The sequence below is a fragment of the Notechis scutatus genome, chromosome Z (assembly GCF_049901735.1).
Source record: "Notechis scutatus isolate UNSWTSFEM ecotype Mainland chromosome Z, rNotScu1.2, whole genome shotgun sequence".
In the NCBI taxonomy this organism is placed as follows: Eukaryota; Metazoa; Chordata; class Lepidosauria; order Squamata; family Elapidae; genus Notechis; species Notechis scutatus.
In genome coordinates, this window is record NC_142025.1 from 119,900,270 (window position 1) to 119,920,471 (window position 20,202).

The 20,202-nt window shown below is 52.6% G+C and overlaps 2 protein-coding genes across 2 annotated transcripts in view; both read right to left on the reverse strand.

The window, feature by feature from the left end:
- DNAH2 (dynein axonemal heavy chain 2) overlaps positions 1–12,538 on the reverse strand; it is a 69,587-nt gene extending 57,049 nt beyond the window's left edge. Inside the window, exons 1-11 of the mRNA XM_087947399.1 lie at positions 12,356–12,538; positions 11,699–11,802; positions 10,462–10,651; positions 8,876–9,056; positions 7,870–8,072; positions 7,584–7,736; positions 6,398–6,517; positions 5,356–5,574; positions 4,044–4,161; positions 2,180–2,316; positions 1,946–2,083 (exon numbers count right to left, since the gene is read on the reverse strand). Coding sequence (XP_087803525.1) covers positions 1,946–2,083; positions 2,180–2,316; positions 4,044–4,161; positions 5,356–5,574; positions 6,398–6,517; positions 7,584–7,736; positions 7,870–8,072; positions 8,876–9,056; positions 10,462–10,651; positions 11,699–11,802; positions 12,356–12,538 — 1,746 coding nt within the window. The remainder of the gene's footprint in view (positions 1–1,945; positions 2,084–2,179; positions 2,317–4,043; positions 4,162–5,355; positions 5,575–6,397; positions 6,518–7,583; positions 7,737–7,869; positions 8,073–8,875; positions 9,057–10,461; positions 10,652–11,698; positions 11,803–12,355) is intronic.
- A 797-nt stretch (positions 12,539–13,335) lies between these two features.
- LOC113427269 (dynein axonemal heavy chain 2-like) overlaps positions 13,336–20,202 on the reverse strand; it is a 76,122-nt gene continuing 69,255 nt past the window's right edge. Inside the window, exons 26-34 of the mRNA XM_087947401.1 lie at positions 19,938–20,094; positions 19,671–19,753; positions 17,253–17,433; positions 16,965–17,103; positions 15,919–16,136; positions 15,441–15,539; positions 14,365–14,490; positions 13,461–13,571; positions 13,336–13,353 (exon numbers count right to left, since the gene is read on the reverse strand). Of these exons, the coding sequence (XP_087803527.1) occupies positions 13,336–13,353; positions 13,461–13,571; positions 14,365–14,490; positions 15,441–15,539; positions 15,919–16,136; positions 16,965–17,103; positions 17,253–17,433; positions 19,671–19,753; positions 19,938–20,094 (1,132 nt within the window). The remainder of the gene's footprint in view (positions 13,354–13,460; positions 13,572–14,364; positions 14,491–15,440; positions 15,540–15,918; positions 16,137–16,964; positions 17,104–17,252; positions 17,434–19,670; positions 19,754–19,937; positions 20,095–20,202) is intronic.

The following is a 20,202-nucleotide window of genomic DNA, read 5'->3' on the forward strand; positions in this document are numbered from 1 at the left end:
TCATAAGGGATGAGACAAAGGGATGATAAAAATGGACAAAAGATACAAATATAATGATTTAAACTAAGATGATTAATTAAGGTAGAATTAAGAAGTGTGAAATATGTGGAGAAGTTAATATAGAAGGCTTAGAATGGTAAATAAAATAAGTAATGATATGTAAGATGAGCATGAATATAATTGAAGTCCATGAAGAGAGAGACACCTGGGTCCAAGTTACTTTCCAAAAGATATTTTTTTATGTTTTGTGTGTTGTGTGTATATGTCTTTTTGGGGGAGAATTGGTAAAAACTTGTAGAAATATAGAATGAGAATAATGGTAACTAAGTCAGAAAGAAACAGATGAAATAATAATAATGATATTGAATAAGAGTAAAGAGAAGTAAAGAGAAATTGAATAAGAGGTTTTGGTATATTATATGGAAATGGTTTAAAACAGAATCATAATTTATCTGACTTGTTAAATTTACAAGGGAAAAAGGTTTAAACATGTAATGAATAATGATAATTTGTGTGTTTTAAAAATTAATAAAACTTGTTTCCGAAACGAAGAAGGCAGGCAGGCAGGCAGAACGGAGCACTGGGTTGAACTGCAAAGGCGGCGGGGTGGGGGTAAACGGGCGCCCGGAGGAGCTGCGGCGACAGGAAAGCCACCCCCGCTTCTTTGAAGCAGTTTCTTCCTGGGCTGGTGGAGCAGCGAGAGAACCTGAGGGAAAAGGCCGAGGCGCTCCCTGAACTGGTGGTTTGCTGGCAGACGCGTTTTATTACCCGACTAGGTAACAACATCAGATGTTACCTAGTCAGGTAATGAAACGTCTGCAAGCAAACCACCAAACTTGATTCTCTCCCCCTCTCCACCCCCCGGCCCTTGAAAAAGTGTTTGTGCTTGAAACTGGTCCCTGGTACAAAAAGGTTGGGGACCACTGGTCTTGAGGATGCCACCTCTTCAAGTTTCTCCTTCCACACAACGGGATGCCCGAAAAGACCTTGAGGTGTTCTTTCTTCCTCTGAAATCATGATTTTGGGGATGTCCCACCCTCACAACGTATAGGACTCTGGTGGCTAACCTTTTTGGGCTCCTGTGCCAAAAATTGGGCGCACGCTCGTGTGCCAGCACCCAGAAGGCAATGCGCCCCCATGCCCCCTACGTGTGCGCACACAATCCCCACCCACCCACCCCTGCCACCCCTTACCTGCACTGCACTCACAGCTGGTTTTGGCGGTTTGAGGCCTTTTGCCTCCGGAGCTTGAGAAGCTTCTGCAGGCTTTGCAGGCCGAAACTAGGCCCGTTTCATCACTTCCAGTATTTCCAGAAAAAACAGGAAGTGACGAAACGGCCCTAGTTTTCATCCTGCAAAGCCTGCAGAAGCCTTCCTCAAGCTTCCGGAGGAGAAAAAGGCCTCAAACCAGCCCAAAACCAGCTGTTGAGGCGTGTGCATGCTCAGTGAGGCAAGTTTGCCCGCAGCTCGTGTGCTGGCACAAATGGCTCTGTGCGCCACCTATGACACGCGTGCCATAGGTTCACCATCATGGGTATAGGATCTCCTGTCTGAGCAGGGGGCTGGGCTAGAAGACCTTCAAGGTCCCTTCCAGCTCTATTCTGATTGCATAACCACGGATGACCCCACAATGCTCAAGACTGCCTAGCGGAGTGTTGTTGTTTTTCTTCTTCTCAGCTTTGGCAACTTGAAGATGGGAGGACTTCAACTCCCAAAATTCCCAGACAGCCATGCATCCCTTTTGATACATGTGCAAATTGCGTCCTGCTTATTCTCTTGTAATCCCCTTCTCTGCAATCCCTCCGCTCTAGGAAGCAGGAGAAGAAAACATACAGGCACGGCCGGCTGATGAATCCTGAGAGTTGAAGTTTCACCCGTTTTATAGTTGCCAAGAAAACACTGGGTTAAGTCACCATCCTAAGCCCGATCCTGCCCCTCTACTACACCTTTGGACGCTTCTCGATCCAGGATAGGACGTATGGCTTCCAACCCAGGTCGCTGTAGTCGGTGTAAACCATCCCACATCGGGAAACGGTGGCAGGAGAGGCGACCGCCAAGTTCTCCACTTCAAACAACAGCGAAACCTGGAAGAGACACACACACCCCCGCCCGCCAATGTCTATCAGATGCTGTGGGAGTCCACCTCGGATACTCCAAAGGGGCAAGGACCTTTAAGTTACCTGCTCGGGCATGGCGATCCTCTCCCCGTTGATGAGGGTGAGGACTTTGTTGTCGTCCATGACCGAGTTCATGCTCTCGATCCACAGCGTGTCTACCGGCCCGTCGAAAAGGATCCATTTTTCATCCGGTTTCTCGTCTGGGCACGAAAGGAGGGACGCTCGGTCAGAGCCCACGAGGGACAGGAGGAAACGTGTCCCACCCAGCGGTGGGATTCCAATAGTTTGTTTTTGTTCTGTATTTGCATTCTTGTAACCCTGCGTTCCGACTGGCTAGGACGCACAGCATTCGGATTGGCTGAGTGTACAGCAATGATTGGCTGTTACGGATCGACCGCGATTGGCCTAGCCGGTCGCGGGAGATTCGAACGGCTGTCATTATCGGCGCCTGGTACAAGTTCTATATAAGCCGCCGCCGATCCGATGCAAGCAAGCCGATCTACCAACTAATAAAAAGAGCTTGAAAGTCACTGGTCTCGCGTCTCTCCTTGGGACCGATCCACCAACATAACAGTTTTCCCCACCGGTGCTATGAAAGGGCGCTTTGTGAACTCGCGCAGCAATGAAAAACCGCCGTCTCTCAGCGTCAGTGAGCCGATCTGTTGTTGTTTTTTTACCTCAGCTCTTCTGTGCGAATCAGCTAAGCTAAAAAAACAAGGGGACATAGGGCAGGATAACCTGCTTTCCAGCTCCGTTCTCCTGGGCAGGGCAACCAAAGAAGGCCCAGCCGATTGGCTGGGATTCGGGAGGCAGAGAATAAATGGGATTGGCGGGGCCAGCCAGCGGTGGGATTGGCCGGTTCTTCGAACCAGTCAAAGTTTCCACTACTGGTTCTCTACAACGGGTCTGAACCGGCTGAATCCCACCTCTGATCTCAACCACCCGTTTTGGTCTTGTGCATCAGGAAACGGACGCTCCGGACTATAGCAAGAGAGGGAAGGGACCAGCCGGTCAGGATCGCTGGCCAGGTTTGTTTTCCCAGAACGCCAAGCTATCATTGCTAGCTACAGAGGAGACCATTTGGGGGGGGTCTCCCATTATCCCAACTGTCCCAGAGATAGTTAGAATTTCTTTAGAGTTCTTCAAACTTGGCAAATTTAAAACTGGTGGCTTTCAACTCCCAGAATTCCTGAGCTAACATGACTGGAGGAGGAATTCGGGGAGTTGGGAGTCCACCAGTCTTAAAGGGGTCAAGTTTGAAGACCCCTGTTCTAAAGGCATCTTAAAGAGGTTGCCTGGTTGATTGATTGATTGATTGATTGATTAATGGAGGGAAACTAACCAAGGAGAGAAGCAACCTAGAATTAAGGAGAAATTTCCTGATAGTGAGAATAATTCACCAGTGGAACTGCTTGCCACCAGACGTTGTGGGTGGAGGTTTTTAAGAAGAGATTGGGCGGCCATTTTGTCTGAAATGGTATAGGGTCTTCCTGCTTGAGCAGGGGGCTGGACTAGAAGACCTCCGAGGTCCTTTCTAGCTCTTGTTATTCTGATTGATTTATACAGTATATCACCCGCCTCACTGTTGGAGCAATTCTGTGCCATTAAATAAATCTCCCCCTTCAAGAGCAGCAGCAGCCTTAAGACCCCAGGCCTTTAAAAGCCCAACCTCGTGGGCAGGATGACTGTGTTAAATACTGTAGAATGAAGTATGGAAGCATGTTGTCATACGGTGAAGAAGGTCGACGTTTGGATTGTCGTTTTGACAGAGACGCTTGTACCTAGACCGCACGCGGTTCACTTGAAGATGGAATTACGGCACGAATTGTCTTTTTTTTTAAAAAATTGAATTTAAAAAGAAAAAGAAAAAGAAATGCGCCAGCAGCAAAGAGCATGGGTGTGTGTCTGTGTACGTGTACCGCTGTACCTGCGCAGGCCGTCCGCATGACGCTGGAGAGAATGCCGTCCGTCCACTCGTTGGTGCTGAGGTTGTACTCTCCGTACAGCTCGCCTAGGGACACTGCTTTGGGGTTCAGGGGATAGTCCTGGGGGAGAGGAGGAGGAGGAAGAGGAGGAGGAGGAAGAAGCTGAAGTCAGCAGCAGGGCAAGAGCCACGGGCAGCAGAGGTGGGACTCAGCTGGTTCTGACCAGTCCTGGAGAACCAGAACTAGCGGACATGTGGAGTAGTTCGGAGAACCGGCCAATCCACCTCTGACTGGCCCCGCCAACCCCATCGATTCTCCGCCTCCCATTGAGTCCCAGCTGATCGGCTGGGTCTTCTTTTGGTTGCCCCGCCCAGGAGAACGGAGCTGGAACGCAGGTCTTTTCATTCCGAATAGAGCTGGAAGGGACCCCCGGAGGTCTTCTAGTCCAGCCCCCCGCCAAATAGGAGACCCTATCCCATTTCGCACAAGTGGCTGTCCAGTGTCTTCGTAAGGTTAGTGAGGTAGGGAGGGAATGGGGATTTTGCAGTATATCCTTCCCCTGCCACGCCCACCAAGCCACGCCCACCGAGCCACGCCCACAGAATCGGTAGTAAAAAAAAATTGAATCCCACCCCTGGCTGGTAGGCAAAGTCAGGCCAGGCAGAGCCCCTCCCCCTCCAGGGCATTCATGGCCCCTCCGATGGGCGGGGGAGGGCAGGCTGCCCTTCCCCTCTCTCCCCTCCCCTCACATCAAGGGAGGCCGACAATTTTTCTGTGGCTCTCACAGCAGAGTGGGGCCCACAGATGGTCCTGGCCAAGTGGGGAAAAGGGGCGGAGTGGGGGGAGAGGGAGGAGAGGGTGGAAGGAAAAGGGAGGAGGGAAGGGAGAGAAAGAGGGAAGGAGGGAGGGAGGGAACAAGAGAGGGAGAGGGGAAAGAAGGGATGGGTGGAGGGATGGAAGGAAGGAAGGGGGAAGAGAGGAAGGAAGAGGAGAGAGGGAGAAAAGAGGGAGGGAGGGAGGGAGGGGAGGGAGGGAGAGGGGAAAGAAGAGATGGGTGGAGGGATGGAAGGAAGGGGGAAGAGAGGAAGGAAGAGGAGAGAGGGAGAAAGAGAGGGAGGAGGGAGGGAGGGAGAGGGGGAAAGAAGGGATGGGTAGGTGGATGGATGGAGGGATGGAAGGCAGGAAGAGAGGAAGGCAGGGAGGGAGGGAGAGAGGGAATGGGGAAAGGAGGAATGGAAGGATGGATAGGTGGATGGAAGGGAAGGGGAGGGAGGGGGCGCCGGCCTCTCTGCCCCCTCCCCCAGGCCCCCTCACCCGGACCAGGTTGAAGGCGGCGTCTCCCGCCCTGTGGAGGCTGCAGAGGGTGGCCTGCAGGGCCTTCCAGGTGATGGTCTTCCCGCTGCCGGTGTTGCCCACGATCATGGAGGAGTGGCGGGAGTTCTTGGTCTCGAAGAGCTGGATGACCTTCATGATGGTGAAGGGGATCACCTGCAGCCCCATCTCCCTCAGCTCCCCCTCCAGCACCTCCTTCAGCTGTCGGGGGAGGAGAGGGAGGGAGGGAGGGAGGAGATAGAAAAGAGGAAGAAAAAGAGGAAGGAAGGAAAGAAAATAAAACGAGAAAGGAAGAGAAGGAGACAGAAGAGAGGGACAAAGGAAGGAACGAAGATAGAAAGGAGAAAGGAAGGAAAAAGAAAGAAGAAAAGGAAGAGAAGGAGACAGAAGAGAGGGACAAAGGAAGGAACGAAGGGAAAGAAAGGAAAGGGAGGGAGGAGATAGAAAGGAGGAAGGAAGAAAAAGAAAGAGAAGGAAAGGAAGAGAAAGAAAGAAAGAAAAAGAGAAGGAGATAGAGAAGAGAAAGGAAAGGAAGGGAGGGAGGGGGAGGGGAGGAGATAGAAAAAAGGAACAAAGGAATGAAAAAGACGGGAGGAAGGAGGAAGGAAGGAAGGAGGGACAGAGAAAGAAAGAAGAAAGAAAAAGAGATAGAAAAGAGAAAAAGGGAGGGAGGGAGGAGATAGAAAAGAGGAACAAAGGAATGAAGAAAGGAAAAGAAAGAAAGGGAGGGAGGGGGGAAGGAAGAAGGAAGGACAGAGAGAGAGAGAGAGAGAGAGAGAAGAACGAAAGAAAGAGGAAGGAAGGAAAGGAAGGAAGGAAGGAATTAATTGTGCCCCCGAGACTGGCAGCACCAATCCCATCCCTCCAGGAGCCAATCCAGCTGCCCCTGGGGAGGCCCTGCATAGCTCCCCTACCCCTCCCTGCAGCCCCCCACCCCAATCCAACCCCACCCCCCAGAGGAGGCAGAAGGACAGGGCCGGCTCCGATGGACGGACGGGACGGACAGAGGGGCAGCTGACCTTGCCGTAGTCGATGACAGGGCACTCGATGCCCGGGAAGAGGTCCTGGGTGATGGCGTTGAAGAGCGGGACGCCCCGGAGGTCAGCTTGGCGATGTTCATGTCCTTCATGGCCATCAGGAGGATCTGCGGCCCCGGGAGAGGGAGAAGGGAAAGGGTCAAGAACCAAGAGGGAAGAAGAAGATCCGCTGGAGATTCTCCATCCTTTCAGGGCAGATCTTTTCCCTTTTTTAATTTCAAAAATCCAACCGATTTTTTTTTTTCTTTCCTTTTTCCCGGAAAACATTTCGCTTCTCATCCAAGAAGCTTCTCCGGTTCTAAAGGAAGGTCCCGCTCCAAGAAGAGAGGAGAGGAGAAGCCGAAGGGAATGGATCATGGGGTGGGATTCTCCAGGTTCTGCCGAACAGGCATTTCTTTCTTTCTTTCTTTCTTTTTTTTCCTCCTCCTCCCAACGGTCAGCTGTTCTGACAATCAGTTGTTCCGACAATCAGCTGTTCCGACAATCAGTTATGCCAGGGTCCCCTTACTGTCTTACTGCTTTGCCCAAGAGGCCAAAAAAAACAGAGCAGGTGAGGAGGGGGTGCTGGAAAAAAAAAAGAAGCCGTGCCCACCCAGTCACATGGCCACGCCCACGTGGCCACGCCCACCTAGTCACACCCGTAGAACCAGGAATAAAAATATTTGCATCCCGACCCTGGAAGGAAGGAAAATGGAGGGAGAAGGGGAAGAAAAAAAGGAATCAGGGAGGAAGGGAAAGAGGAAGGGAGGGAGGGAGGGAGGAGACAGATGGGGAAGGAAGAAAGATAGGTAGGTAGACACAAAGGAAGGAAGGAAGGAACAGAGGGAGGGAAAGAGGGAGGGAAAGAAGGAGATGGAGGCAGAAAGGAGAGATGAAAAGGAAGGTAGGAAGGAAGGAACAGAGGGAGGGAAGAAGGAAAGGGGTGAAGGAAGGAGGGGGAAGGAAGAGGAAGAAAGGAAGGAGATAGAAAAGAGGAAGGAAGGAAGGTCATAAAATGGTCACAAAGGAAAGTCCTGAAACAGGACAAAACTCCTTTTCGCTAAGTAGCAGAAACTCGCGGTTGTGGTCTGTAAGTCGAGGACTAACTGCAGCAGCCTCAGAGGGCTCCACCAGGCCCATCTGCCCTCCACCCCCGCCCCTCGCGGTGCCCCCCGCCCACCCAACAACCCTCACCTCTTCATCCGAGAGGTCCGGCCGGACCCGGCGCTTCTTCCCGGCGTAACGGAGCAGGGACGTGAGGGCCCGCAGGCCGAAGTCGTAGTGGTCCTGCTTGGAGAGCTGTTGTACGGCCAGGGAGTAGAGGGTGTAGACTTTCTTGGCCAAGATCTGGGGCGGGGGAAAGAGAGGGTGGAGATGGGGCCGGTGGGGGGGGGGGTTGGACTAGACGGCCTCCAAGGTCCCCTTCCAATTCCGATTATCTGTTGCCAGAGGGCCCAACCCACCCCACGCCCCCAAATACCTTGCAGTTGTTGAAGCCTTCTCCGAAAAGGATGATCTCGGCGATGAGGGTGGAGTCCGGCACCACCATGGAGATGGGACGGAACATGGACTTCAGGTTGTCCGGCAGCTCCGTGCGCCGGCGTAGCCTGCCAAACCACCCCCCCGGGAAAGAGGAGGTCAGCGGGAGGGGCGGGGGCAGCCAGAGGTTGTCAAGCTGGGCCACTTTCAGAGGGGTGGGCTTCAGCTCCCGGAATCCCAGGTGGCATAGGGGATAGAGATACAGTTTTGGTCGCCTTAAGATGGATGGACTACAACTCCCATAATCCCCCAGCCAGCCTGTGAGGCATAAATACCGCTCAGGGTTAAATACAACGACCATCAGATTTTTCTTCCGATTGCTGTAAAGCCCATTTTTTTCAATCTTGGCCAGTTTCAGAGGGGGGGGGGGGGACTTCGACTCCCAGAATTCCCAAGCCAGCATGGGGGACGATGGGCCCTTTTAGGACCTGTGGACTTCAACTCCCAGAATTCTTGAGCCAGCACGGGGAACTATGACCCTTTCATGACTGGTGAACTTCAACTCCCAGAATTCCTGAGCCAGCACGAGTCCTAAAATGGCCATTATTCCCCATCCTGTTTGGGGGAATTCTGGGAGTTGAAGTCCAAACGTGCTACAGGGGGCAAAATTCCCCACCCCTGGCCTTAGGTAGTCACTTCTGGTGACCCTGCTCCACACAGGCCCAGAGGCATCCCTCCCGCCCCATTGCCTTCCTGTTTGGGGGAATTCTGGGAGTTGAAGTCCACCCCTCTTAAATTTGCCGCCATTAAAGCCACGCCCACGTTTATTCTTGAATTTCCAGAGCTTGGAATCAAAGAGCCGGTCAGATCCCGCACCATCTGGAAGAACCATGATATCTCCAAAACCACGGGGTGGGTGGGTGGGGGAATATAACATTTTGTGGCCTAAATTTGCCCCCACCCCAGAACCACTCCAGTTCCTCCTCCCCACCCCACCCAGAACCTACCTGGGTTCATGGTGATAAAGATGCCACAAGACCACACCAGGTTGATCTCGTGGCCTTCAAAGGTGAAGCGGGTCATGTTGGCAGCCAGAGCAGACAAGATGGAGAGGATTTGCTGGGCCACCACTGAGAGGACCTCAATGTTGATGCGGTTGAATTCGTCAAAGCAACCCCAGGCTCCCGTCTGTGGGGGGTGGGGGGCAAAGCAGCGGGGTTCAGCCAGGAGATCTCCCCCGTCCCACCCAGGTTCAACCAGGGTCTCCAGCCTTGGCCGCTTTAAGACTGGTGGACTTCAACTCCCAGAATCCCCTCAGACAGCCATCTTGACTGGGGGATTCTGGGAGTCGAAGTTCATGCAATTTAAAAGTACATAGATTGAAAAAAATTGTTCTAGGACAGGAGTTCTTCCAACCTTGGCCGCTTGTGGACTTCAACTCCCAGAATCCCCTCAGACAGCCATCTTGACTAGGGATTCTGGGAGTTGAAGTCCATACATCTTTAAGGAAATTGAATTCTGGGAGTTGAAGTTCTTACAATTTAAAAGATACGTAGATTAAAAAACGCTGTTCTAGGACAGAGGTGGCCACTTGTGGACTTCAACTCCCAGAATCCCCCAGTCAGCCTGGGGAAAACGAGGCGATAACAAGACTTACAAGTTTCCCTCCTGTTTCAAGACCAAAAGATGTCCACAAAACTCATCCAGACCCAAGTAGTCCTTAACTTACAGCCATTTGTTTAGTGACAACAGCCCTGAAAAATGTGACTTAGACACATTTTTCAGAGTTATGATTGTCGCGGCCTCAAAATTCGGGGGCTGGGCAATTGACTCGTATTTATGACCTTCCCCTGGGGTCATATGATTCCCCTCCTGACAAGCATTGTCAACGGGGAAGCCGGATTCATTCAAGAGTTGTGTGACTTACTTAACAATAGCTGTGATTCACTTAACGACGGTGGCAAGAAAGGCCGTAAAAGGAGGCCAAATTCACTGCTCGCTCACCAACCGAAATGTTGGGCTCCATTTTGTCATTAGTCAAGGACTATCTGTATTTAGATTTACTATTTACTATTAAATCTGGGCAGTTTATTTGAGAACAGAATTAGCTGGCTATACACTAGTCAGGTAGTCCTCAACTTACGACAGTTCGTTTAGTAACCAAAGTTTATAATGGCCCTGAAAAAAACAACTTAGGACTGTTTTTCACACTTAACAACTGTTGCGGCATCCCTGTGGTCACCTGGCCAAAATTTGGATGGTTGGCAACTGACTCGTATTTATGACGGTCGCAGCATCAGGGGGGGGTGTTACGTGATCCCCTTTTGTGACCTTCTGACCAGCCATGGGGAAGCCTGACTCACTTAGTGACCATGCTGCTAACTTAACTCATTTGAGAAATAAAATAAATTTCGGAACGGTGTATCCTTTCTGCGACGATTCACTTAACGACGGGCCATAAGCTGGAGCAAAAACTCGATTGAACTTATCCAATTGATCGGTTTGCCCATCTGACCACAGGGTAACGCCGCTTTGCCGCTGCCTCGTTCAGCGACAGAAATTCTGGCCGCCGTTAAGTCGAGGACTGACTCACCTGGGCGAGTCCGGAGTACATGCGCCCCATGGACTTGTAGTCCAGGCCCTCCGAGCAGTTCACCACGATCACGTACATGCCGAGCGCCTTGCCCAGATCCTTGACGGTCTCCGTCTTGCCGGTGCCTGCAGGGCCCTTCGGGGACCCTCCCCGGTGGAGGTGGAGAGCCGTGGTCAGCGTCATGTAGCACCTGAGGGTGGGGGCAAAACCACAATGTCCCAGCTGCCTTGGCTTTCCCCGCAGGCTGTCCTCGACGTACAACCGTTCATTTAGTGGCCATAATGAAAGTGGTGTGGTGGCCTAGAGGGGGAGGCCGCCCTTCACAATCAGGAGGCTGTGAGTTCGATCCCAGGTAGGGGCAGATATTTCTTCATCTGAGCAAAATGAGAACATATCTGCTGAATGTAACTCCACAGCGGTGACAGGAAGGGCATCTGGCCAGTAAACATTCAGCTCCATTCCGTTGCCATTGAAATTTGGGGTCCATTGTGGAATGGAAATGAGTGGTGCGGTAGCCTAGAGGGGGAGCCCTCGCCTCACAATCCGGAGGCTGTGAGTTCGATTCTAGATAAAGGCAGATATTTCTCTCTCTGGGCACACAATGAGAATATATCTGCAGAATATAACTCCGCACTGGTGACAGGAAGGGCATCCGGCCAGTAAACATTCAGCTCCGTTCAGTTGCCCAAACTTCACCCTGCAAGGGATTATGGGGTCGTTAAAAGATGATTTGGTGACCATAATTGCAACAGTACTGGAAAAAGCGACTCACAGCCGTTTTTCACACTTACAACTGTTGTGGTATCCCCACGTAATCAGAATCCAGAGGTTCGGCCCCCCCGACTTGTATTTATGACAGTCACAGCATCATGGGGTCAGGTGATCTGCTTTTAGGACCTTCTGACAAGTCCGTGGGGGGAGCCAGATTCATTTAATGACCATGTGACTCACTCAAGGACTGCAGGGATTCACTAAGCAACTGTGACAAGGAAAGCCAGGAAACGGGGCAAAACTTAACAAGTGCCCTGCTTAGTGACAGAAACGTTGAGCTTATTGGTGGTCGTAAGTTGAGGAGTACCTGTACTCTGGCCAGCAAAAGGTTGCAAACTCTTCCCTCCGAGAGTCAATCCAGGCAGGCTCTGCCAATCCCACGCTCGCCTCCTCCCACCTTCCCAGGGGTCTGAAAGCCCCCAACTTAAGCCCATCCCCTCTACCTTCCCCCACCTCCCATCGGCACCTGTCAGTCAAAGGGGTGATGACCAGCCGGCCGGAGTTCCCCAGATACTCGTAGCCGTAAGCGAACTGAGTGTTGGTCTGCCGGATCACACAATCATCCAAATCCTGCAAAGAAAGGAAGTTTCACGACCCAACTAGGGAACCTCATCAGTGCTGCAAGAGAATGGAGTTTGCAGACAGGAGGAGGAGGGGGAGGAGGAGGAGGGGGAGGAGGAGGAGGAGGAGGGGGAGGAGGAGGAGGAGGAGGAGATGGGGGGGGGAAAAGGAAAAGGATTGTGGGGTCCTTGGTGCTCCCTGAGGTGGGTGGTTTTCTTCCAGATGTTTCATGACCCAACTAGGTAATGATATCAGTTCTAGTGCATTGATGGAATGTGGCAGAGGGACCACGGTGTGTGTGTGTGTGTGTGTGTGTGTGTGTGTGTGTGTGTGTGTGTGAGCCTGCTGCCTGCTGAGCAGCATCCACCTGTGGTCCACCTGTGTGTTTCTACATGTGTCCAGCAGGGGCAACGGCACCCCAGGCTGGGGCTATGAGCCCGGAAGTCCACCGTGCAGCGCCCGTTCTCTCCAGCAGAGGGCAGCAGAGGGATCTCATGGCCTGCCACAGGTAGCCCATGGATTACCCGTGCTCTCCCCCTCCCCGCTTCCCCCCCCTCCTCACCTTCTCCCAGTAGAGGCGAAGCTGACTCAGCCACTCAAAGGAGGTGACGTCCAGCAAGCCGCTCTTGTAGAGCTTCTCGATGACGTCGCGGGCGTGGACTTCCACCGTCACCAGCGCCACGATCTTCAGGCGCATGATTTTGGTCAGGCTGCCCCGGATGGCCTCCGAGTACTTGTTGAGCATGGAAACCTGATCCCCACCCACAACACACACACACACAACACACACACACACACACACACACACACACAAAGAGAAAGCTTGTTTGTCCTGAGGGCGGTGTGGAGAGCCCCCAAGTCCAGCTGCAGTCTACCTTAGCAATTGCCTCAAATGCTTAAGCAGGGGGAGGCTGGACTAGAAGAGGGAAACTGGCTTGGGGGTGGGGGGACGATACTGTATCCCACCCTCGCTTGCGAGAACGAAATTACAGATCCTGGGGAAGACTATAGTTCTGGTGGTAGAAACGGGGAGTCCTCGATTTACGACCGCCCGGCGTTTCCGTTGCTAAATGAGACGGTGATGTTTTGCCCCATTTTGCCGCTTTTCTTGCCCCCCGTTGTTAAGCGAATCTGGCTTCCCCGTTGACTTTTGCTTGTCGGAAGGTTTGGCCACTGACTCAGAGTTATGACAGTCGTGGCGTCCCGGGTTCGCGTGATTTCCCCCTTCTGGCAAGCAAAAGTCAAGGAGAAACCCAGATTCACTTAATAACTGGGTCACCGCTGTGATCTGCTTAACGACGGTAGCCAGACAGGTTGTTTTAAAATGGGGAAAGATTCGTTTGTTTGTTGCAGAGCGGAGTTCGGGCAACCGAATGGAGCTGTGAGTTTTACTGGCCGGATGCCCTTCCTGTCGCCAGGGCAGAGTTACATTCGGCAGATAGATCCTCGGGGTGCCGAGAGAGAGAAATATCTGCCTCTACCTAGGATCGAATTCACAGCCTCCTGATTGTGAGGCGAGAGCTCCGTCTCTAGGCCACCGCGCTACTCTTTGAGCGGTCGCTAAGGGAACAAATTGTAAGTCGAGGACTGGGCGGGCTCTGTGCTCAGGGCTGCGGTGTGTGTGTGTGTGTGTGCAGGACGGCGACAAGTCCCGGGGGGAACCTCACCTGCTTCTTCTTCATCGCTTTGAGGTACTTCTTGTCGCCGCGCTCCTTACAGGTGGCCAAGCACTTGCTCACGTCGGTCGTCCACTGGATCTGGCTCGCGGTGATCACCATCTGGCGGAGATCGCCGTGGAGAGGGAGGGGGAGGAAGATCGGCTCACGGAGGCCCATTTGGGGAGGGGGAAAGAGACCCATCTCCCTGTTCCTCAGCTTGGTCCGAGGTGCCGAGGAAGCAATCCCCCTGGTTCTCTGGCTGGTTGCTGGGTGGGTGGGGCCACGGTGGGCGTGGCCTACCAGAACGGCCATTTTTGTCCCCTTCCCCACAGTCCGGAGGCTTCCCGGACTTCCAGTTCAGCCCATTTTTTCCCCGTCCTCTCAGAACCGCTGCGCAGACCTTGCCACTTACCTGCATCCAAAATGGGCCACAGGGAGACTCCTGGGAGGGGAGGGGTAGGTGGTGCCAGCCGGTCAGTTCAACTACCGGTTCGGTGAACCGGGGGTAAATTTAACCAATGGTTCACCCAAACCGGGCTGAATCCCACCCCTGAATTCTGGATGTCTCCACTCGAGGGTGGGAACATCAACATTTTAAGAAGGACCCATGGGGAACATCGGGCAAAGTGGGGCTCACTCCGGTTACAGCTATTGGGGGAGTCCACCCCATAAAGATCCCTCTCCCTCCATTCATCTCCTCTTTTGGCCGCGGGCCAAAGACCCCCATCCTATGGGGTTGAGGACGGGGACATAAATATCGGGGTTAGCGGCACCACGGAAGGGAGACCAGCATGTCCCACCAAATATATATATATATATGGGGTGCCCGGCTATATATCAGGGCTCGCCACAACCCCCCGGCCACCTGCCAGGACACACACACACCCCAGAGACGCCATCTGACCTCCCTCACCTGTCCGGGCCATTCCTTCACCCATTTGTCTCTCTTGGTCAACATCTTCTTCAAGGCCATCCGGCAGTTCCGTAGCACTTCCCTCAACGTCCAGCGCATGGCCCTCTCCACGTCGCACAGCCACTCCTGGGACGCATGGATTCTCGGTCACAAATGGGGGGAGTCTGCCAGGATCCCCATCCACCCTGGTGGGACAGTCCGGCGGAGGAGCAGGGAACGCGCGTGGAATGACGCCACCCTTGTCCACGCTCAACAGGACCAGGCATGGTCTGGGCAGCCTAAGACTTGGGAACGGTGGGCAGGAGACCGGGGAGGGGATTCCAGGAGACCGTCCTGAGCTCCAAGCAAGCTCTCATCCAGAAAGGAGAGCAGAGAGAGAACGTCAAAAAGTCTGCGTGGTGTTTCACGCCTGGTGGCATCTTCAACACCTTCACAGTTATCAAATGGCCAGCTCTAATACCCATGCTTCGCTATGAAAATCTGTGGTGGGGGCTTAGTTTTTGGGGAGGAAAATAAGGGGAGGGGGAAATTTCTGCCTCTGCCTACCAGCATCTATCGGTATTCATCTGACTAGCCTCCAGTCAGCGTGTGAGAGAGTGGAGGGCTGTTTGGAAACTGAAAGAGTATTTGCTGTGTGAGCAAGGAGGAGACAGCAAGGAGCCTGGGCGTGGCTTAGCTCAACTGTTCTATACTAAAGCTGCTTGCTGCTGTGAAACTGAACCTCCTCTGCTTGTGTTTTGCATTTGGAAGAGATTTCTTTTCAGGTGGGGAAGGGGAATAGAACTCCTTAGCATCAGAGCATAATAATAATAATAATAATAATAATAATAATAATAATAATAATAATAATAATAATAATAATAATAATAATAATAATAATAATGGAAATACTCTCAATGCTCTGAGGGTCCTTTGGAAGAATCCTTTCTTAGGGAGCCCCTAGGAGACGAGAGGAACCCATGGGCCCAATTTCAAGTTTGTCGGCTTGACGGTCCTGGAGATTTTGCGGTGATGCGCGAGGGCCTTTCGCTTTTATACCTACAGATTCCAGGTGAAGCCAGGGAGAATCTGCTCACCTCCACGGGTCCTTCCAGGAGTACGGAATGGGTGTAGTCCACATATTCCCCATCCAGAGAGAACATGCCGAGAGCTTCTGACCTCTGGGTGGCCCCAATCTGAGCAGGGAAAGGAGAAGGGAGCGTCTCCACCGGTGTCCCGTCCTCTCCTGGCCCAAAGGAGGCCTTTTCTCTGACTACCAATCGGCCACGGCATTACGTGGGAAGGAAGAGGAGGAGCCCTTATGGGCATCACCAACGTTGGAGTTGGAAGGGACCTGGGAGGTCTTCTAGTCCAGCCCCCTGTTCAAGCAGGAGACCCCAGGCCATTTGAGACAAATATGTCATGGAATCAGGATAGAGCTGGAAAAAGGGCTAGTTGTTCTCGCTGCGAGGACGTTTCTCTTTAGTTCTAGGTTGTTCTAGACCTCAGAACATCTTAAGTTCTTCAGTTCTAGCCCAGGGAGAAACCCCGGCCTTCCTTCCGCGCATCATTTACCTTCTGAATTTTCAGGCACTTAATGTTGTCAAAGCACTTCTTGAGGTGGGGCTGGACGGCATCCGGGTTACGGGACTGGCCCAGGATCTCCAAGAGGTCATCGTTGGAGAGGAAGTAGAAACGGGGAAAGATATGGCGCTTGGTCTCCAAGTACATGTCCAGGGACTTCTGGATGTCTTCTAAAGCGCTGTTCATTTCTACCAGCTTGTCCAGAAGCCCTGCAAGGGAAGAGCACAGAAGAGTCCTAAAGCGCCTTCCTGGTCCTGTCCAAGAAACCTGTTCTCCCCAGAGGAATCCTGAAGGCCTCCTACGATCTTCCGATCTCCAGAGGAGGTGGAGCCTAGAAAAGTTGAGCACAAAGCAGACAGCGTTGTGGCCCGCTAGTGGCCGGTGGAGCTGGCGGCACAGTTGGACAGTGAGGAGGCTGGGGAGGAACATGGGCCAGTCCTGGAGTCTAAAGAAGGCTCTGACGAGGGCTCTGCGTCGGAGGCAGAGACGGGGCCAGGGCCGTCCGACATTTCCCAGCTGCCTAGGAAGTCAGAGATAATTGGGGAAGAAGAACAGCTGGAGCCTGTTCCCAGTGTGCGCATGTGCAGAGCTGCCAGGAGAAGGGAACAGCTAAAGAACAAGGGTTGACTCGGAAGTAAAGGCACAGGTGGACGATGAATGGCCCCTTCCCAGAGGGAAGCGAAAGGGGAGTGGGGTTTGCAGGAGACAATTAGTTCAATTCATTAGGATGAAGATCTGTTCCTGTCCTCTTGCCAAGTATTGTCTGTTACAGAGTGGCGTTTGGAAGCCATCGGGCTGGCAACTCTCCAAGCCTGATAAAGGTCTGTAATTGTGAAATATCATGAAAGACCGTGTTTGCCGGGACTTTGCTGGAGAGGAATTGCCTTGAACCTAAATAAAAGGGGTTTTATCGGGACGAGGAGTCGGCTTCGTGACCTTGGGGGTGTGTGTGTGAAGCCTGGGTCAGAACAGACGGAGCTTCTCCCTCCGGGCCACGGACCCTCCCTCCACCCTGACAGAAAGGAGGAACAAGCCACCTGGGTAATGAGTAGCCCTCAGGGCGTTGTTGTCCTTCACAAAGCGGTCCATGATGATCTTCCAGCTGCTGTTGATGTTGTCGAAGGAGGACGATTCCCCGGGCAGCTGCTTGCGGATATCTTCTCCCAAAAAGATGTTCTGGAGAATGGAGGAGAGATCGAGACACCTCAGGGGTTTGTAAAGCCCGTGGCCCTTTCGTGGAAAGGGTCACCAGGTAGGTCTTGCTCATCGCCGCCACCGCAGGGGTCTCCTGCCCCACCAAAGGAGATGATGGCGGGAAACCTCACCTCCAGGTACATCCACTGCCTCTGGACGGTCAGTAACATCTCAATCACCTCCAGGATGAGCGAGAGGCAGCGTTCCCACCGGTCCACCTCCTTCTCGAAGGGCTTGACAAAACGTGATGCTTTCATGGTGGACAAGGCCACCTGGTTGTCATCCAGAGCCTGGAATACATCCTCAGTTCCCCTGCAGAAAGAGAGTGCAGGACCTCAAAGAAGGCCTACCATGTTTCTCCAACAATACGGCCTCCACCAATAGGAAGACCCAGCATGTTTTCTAGGCATAAAATCAAATTAAGCCCCTCCCCCAAATTTAGGCCTAGTTTAAAACATGCAAAATGGGGGGAAGCGTGGGGGGACTTGCCATTTGGAGTGCCGTTGGAGCTACCACCGCTGTTTGAGTGCCCTTGAGCTGCCGCCGCCGTTTGGAGTGCCATTGGAGCTGCCGCCGCCGCTTGAGCTGCCGCCGCCGTTTGGAGCTGCCGCCGCTGTTTGGAGTGCCGTTGGAGCTGCCGCCACCGTTTGGAGTGCCGCCACCATGTTTGGAGCTGCCGCTTCCGTGTTTGGAGCTGCCGCCGTGTTTGGAGTGGTGGCGGCAGTCCAAATGGCGGTGGTGCTCTAAACAGCGGCAATGCTCCAAACGTGGAAGCGGCAGCTCCAAACGTGGCGGCGGCACTCCAAACAGCGGAGGCAGCTCCAACAGCACTCCAAACGGCGGAGGCAGCTCCAAACGGAGGCAGCAGCTCCAATGGCACTCCAAACGGTGGCGGCAGCTTCAAATGGTGGCGGCAGCTCCAATGGCACTCCAAACGGTGGGCGCAGCTCCAAACGGCGGCGGCAGCTCCAACGGCGCTCTAGATGAGGATGAAAGGGGGGGGATTAAATCACCCCCGAAAAGACGGCCTAGCCGTTTTTTCGGGGCTCAAAAAAAAATAAGGCCCGGCCTTATTAAGTGAGAAACACGGTACTACCAGTAGCTTCTGAGTCAGGTACTTCCGGAGCCCACACAATTCGGACAGCTAAAGATATATAACACAGCTAGCTCGATCCCCGTGCTTCGCTACGAAGCTATGTGGTGGGGCTTAGTTTTTGGGGAGGGAAATAAGGGGGTGAAAAATTCTGCCTCTGCCTACCAAGCATCCATCCGGTATTCATCTGGCTAGCGTCCTGTCAGTGTGTGAGAGAGCTGAGGGCTGTTTGGAAACTGAAGCAGTATTTGTTATGGGAGCAAGGAGGAGACAGCAAGGAGCCTGGGCGTGGCTTAGCTCAACTATTCTGGACTAAAGCTGCTTGGTGCTGGGAAACGAAAACCGAAACTGAACCTCCTCCTACTACAGGTTGCGAGAAATCTACTCCCACCAGCTTGGTGGCAGGCCTTCAAATCCGGATCAACCTGAACTAATATTTCTCAACCACGGGAAACTTAAAGACAGGTGGATATCAACTCCCAGCATTCCCAGAACTCAATTTCAAGTTTGTATTATACATAGATTCGTTCCCCCTTTCCACTCCCGAAATTGTGTAACTCACTTGGACCTCAGAAGACAAAGATATTAGAGGTTGGAGTCCTTCAACCTCCCTTGAACCAAATTCGGAGACCCCCAAGGACACCAGAGAAGGATTCACCCAATAGATTGTGAAGTCCGGCCAAGAGGGAAGACAGCCTTTAGCTACCCTATCTCAGTCCAAAACTACCCATGTTGTTTCCCCCAAAATAAGACTCTGTCTTATAATTTTTTTGCCACCAAAAAGAAGCACCAGGTCTTATTTTCGGGGGATGTCCTCCACTGACTAACCTCACTTGTGTGTGTTGCCCCCGGCCCCCTTTTCGCGATCAGAGGCCTTCAGGACCTACTACTTCTGTGGCCGGCAAGGCTTTTCTGAAGGCCTCTGCAGCCGATAATGGACCTCTGGATCGATCCAGAGCTTTGTTCTCAGCTCCAGAGCCCTTCAGGAAAGCCTGGCCAGCCTTGCCGGCTGCAGAAGAAATGGGCCAGCAAGGGAGGTGTGTGAGGCCTGGCTACAACCGTCCAAAGGTAAGTAGAAGGGCAGCTCCACCCCCACATCCCCACCCTAGCTTAATTTTTATCTGTGCACTCTGGAGTAGGCCGGATCTTAATTAGGGCTTATATTGGGTGCAAGTGTAAAAATCAAGCTAGGACTTACTTTCAGGGCAAGCCGTATTTTCGGGGAAACATGGTATTAAAGCTTTGATGATGGTAACCAGCATATGAAATTCCTTCCAGAAGCCAGCATGGCCATCGTAGGTTCTGGGGACAAAACCCCCACCCAGATTCTTGGTTCTACGCCCAGGGGCAGCCAATGCTGGCCTTTATCGTAGAGTGTTGACCCGGTATGTCCGAAACCCACCTCTCCATGATCGCGTGTCCGTCCTTCTCCCGTTCCTGAACCCAACCAACCTACCTGATCCGGTGGTGTCCTTTGTCTTTGTAAGGCACAATGTCCAACGTGGTGACAGCCCAGGTCTTCGCGATGTTCTCAAGAGCCTGGGAGGGGAAGGACAGGAGAACAAGTCAACCCTTCGTTCTGGGATGCTTGCAGGCACTTCTCAAGGGGACAGGCCAGGAGAGCTTCATGGGAGTCGAGAGAGACTCAATCCTCAGGCTCTCCTCGGAAGAGGCGAGAGTCCAAGAGAGCTCGCCATTGGTCACACCAAACAGAAGAGGCTACCTGCTCAATGGCCAGTTCCTTGGTGGCTGAGGACGAGATCTCAGCAACCTTCTCCACGTGTTTGTCCAAGCCCAACTCAATGATGTTTTCCAGTCTGAAGTCCTCAGCTTCTTGATCGAACGTCCGAAGGACCAAATCCTTTACCTGGTCCCAGTGTCTGCAGGTAACCAGTTATGAATTAATTAATTAATTAAATTGATTGATTAATTAATTGATTAATTAATTAATGTCTTCTATCTATCTATCTATCTATCTATCTATCTAT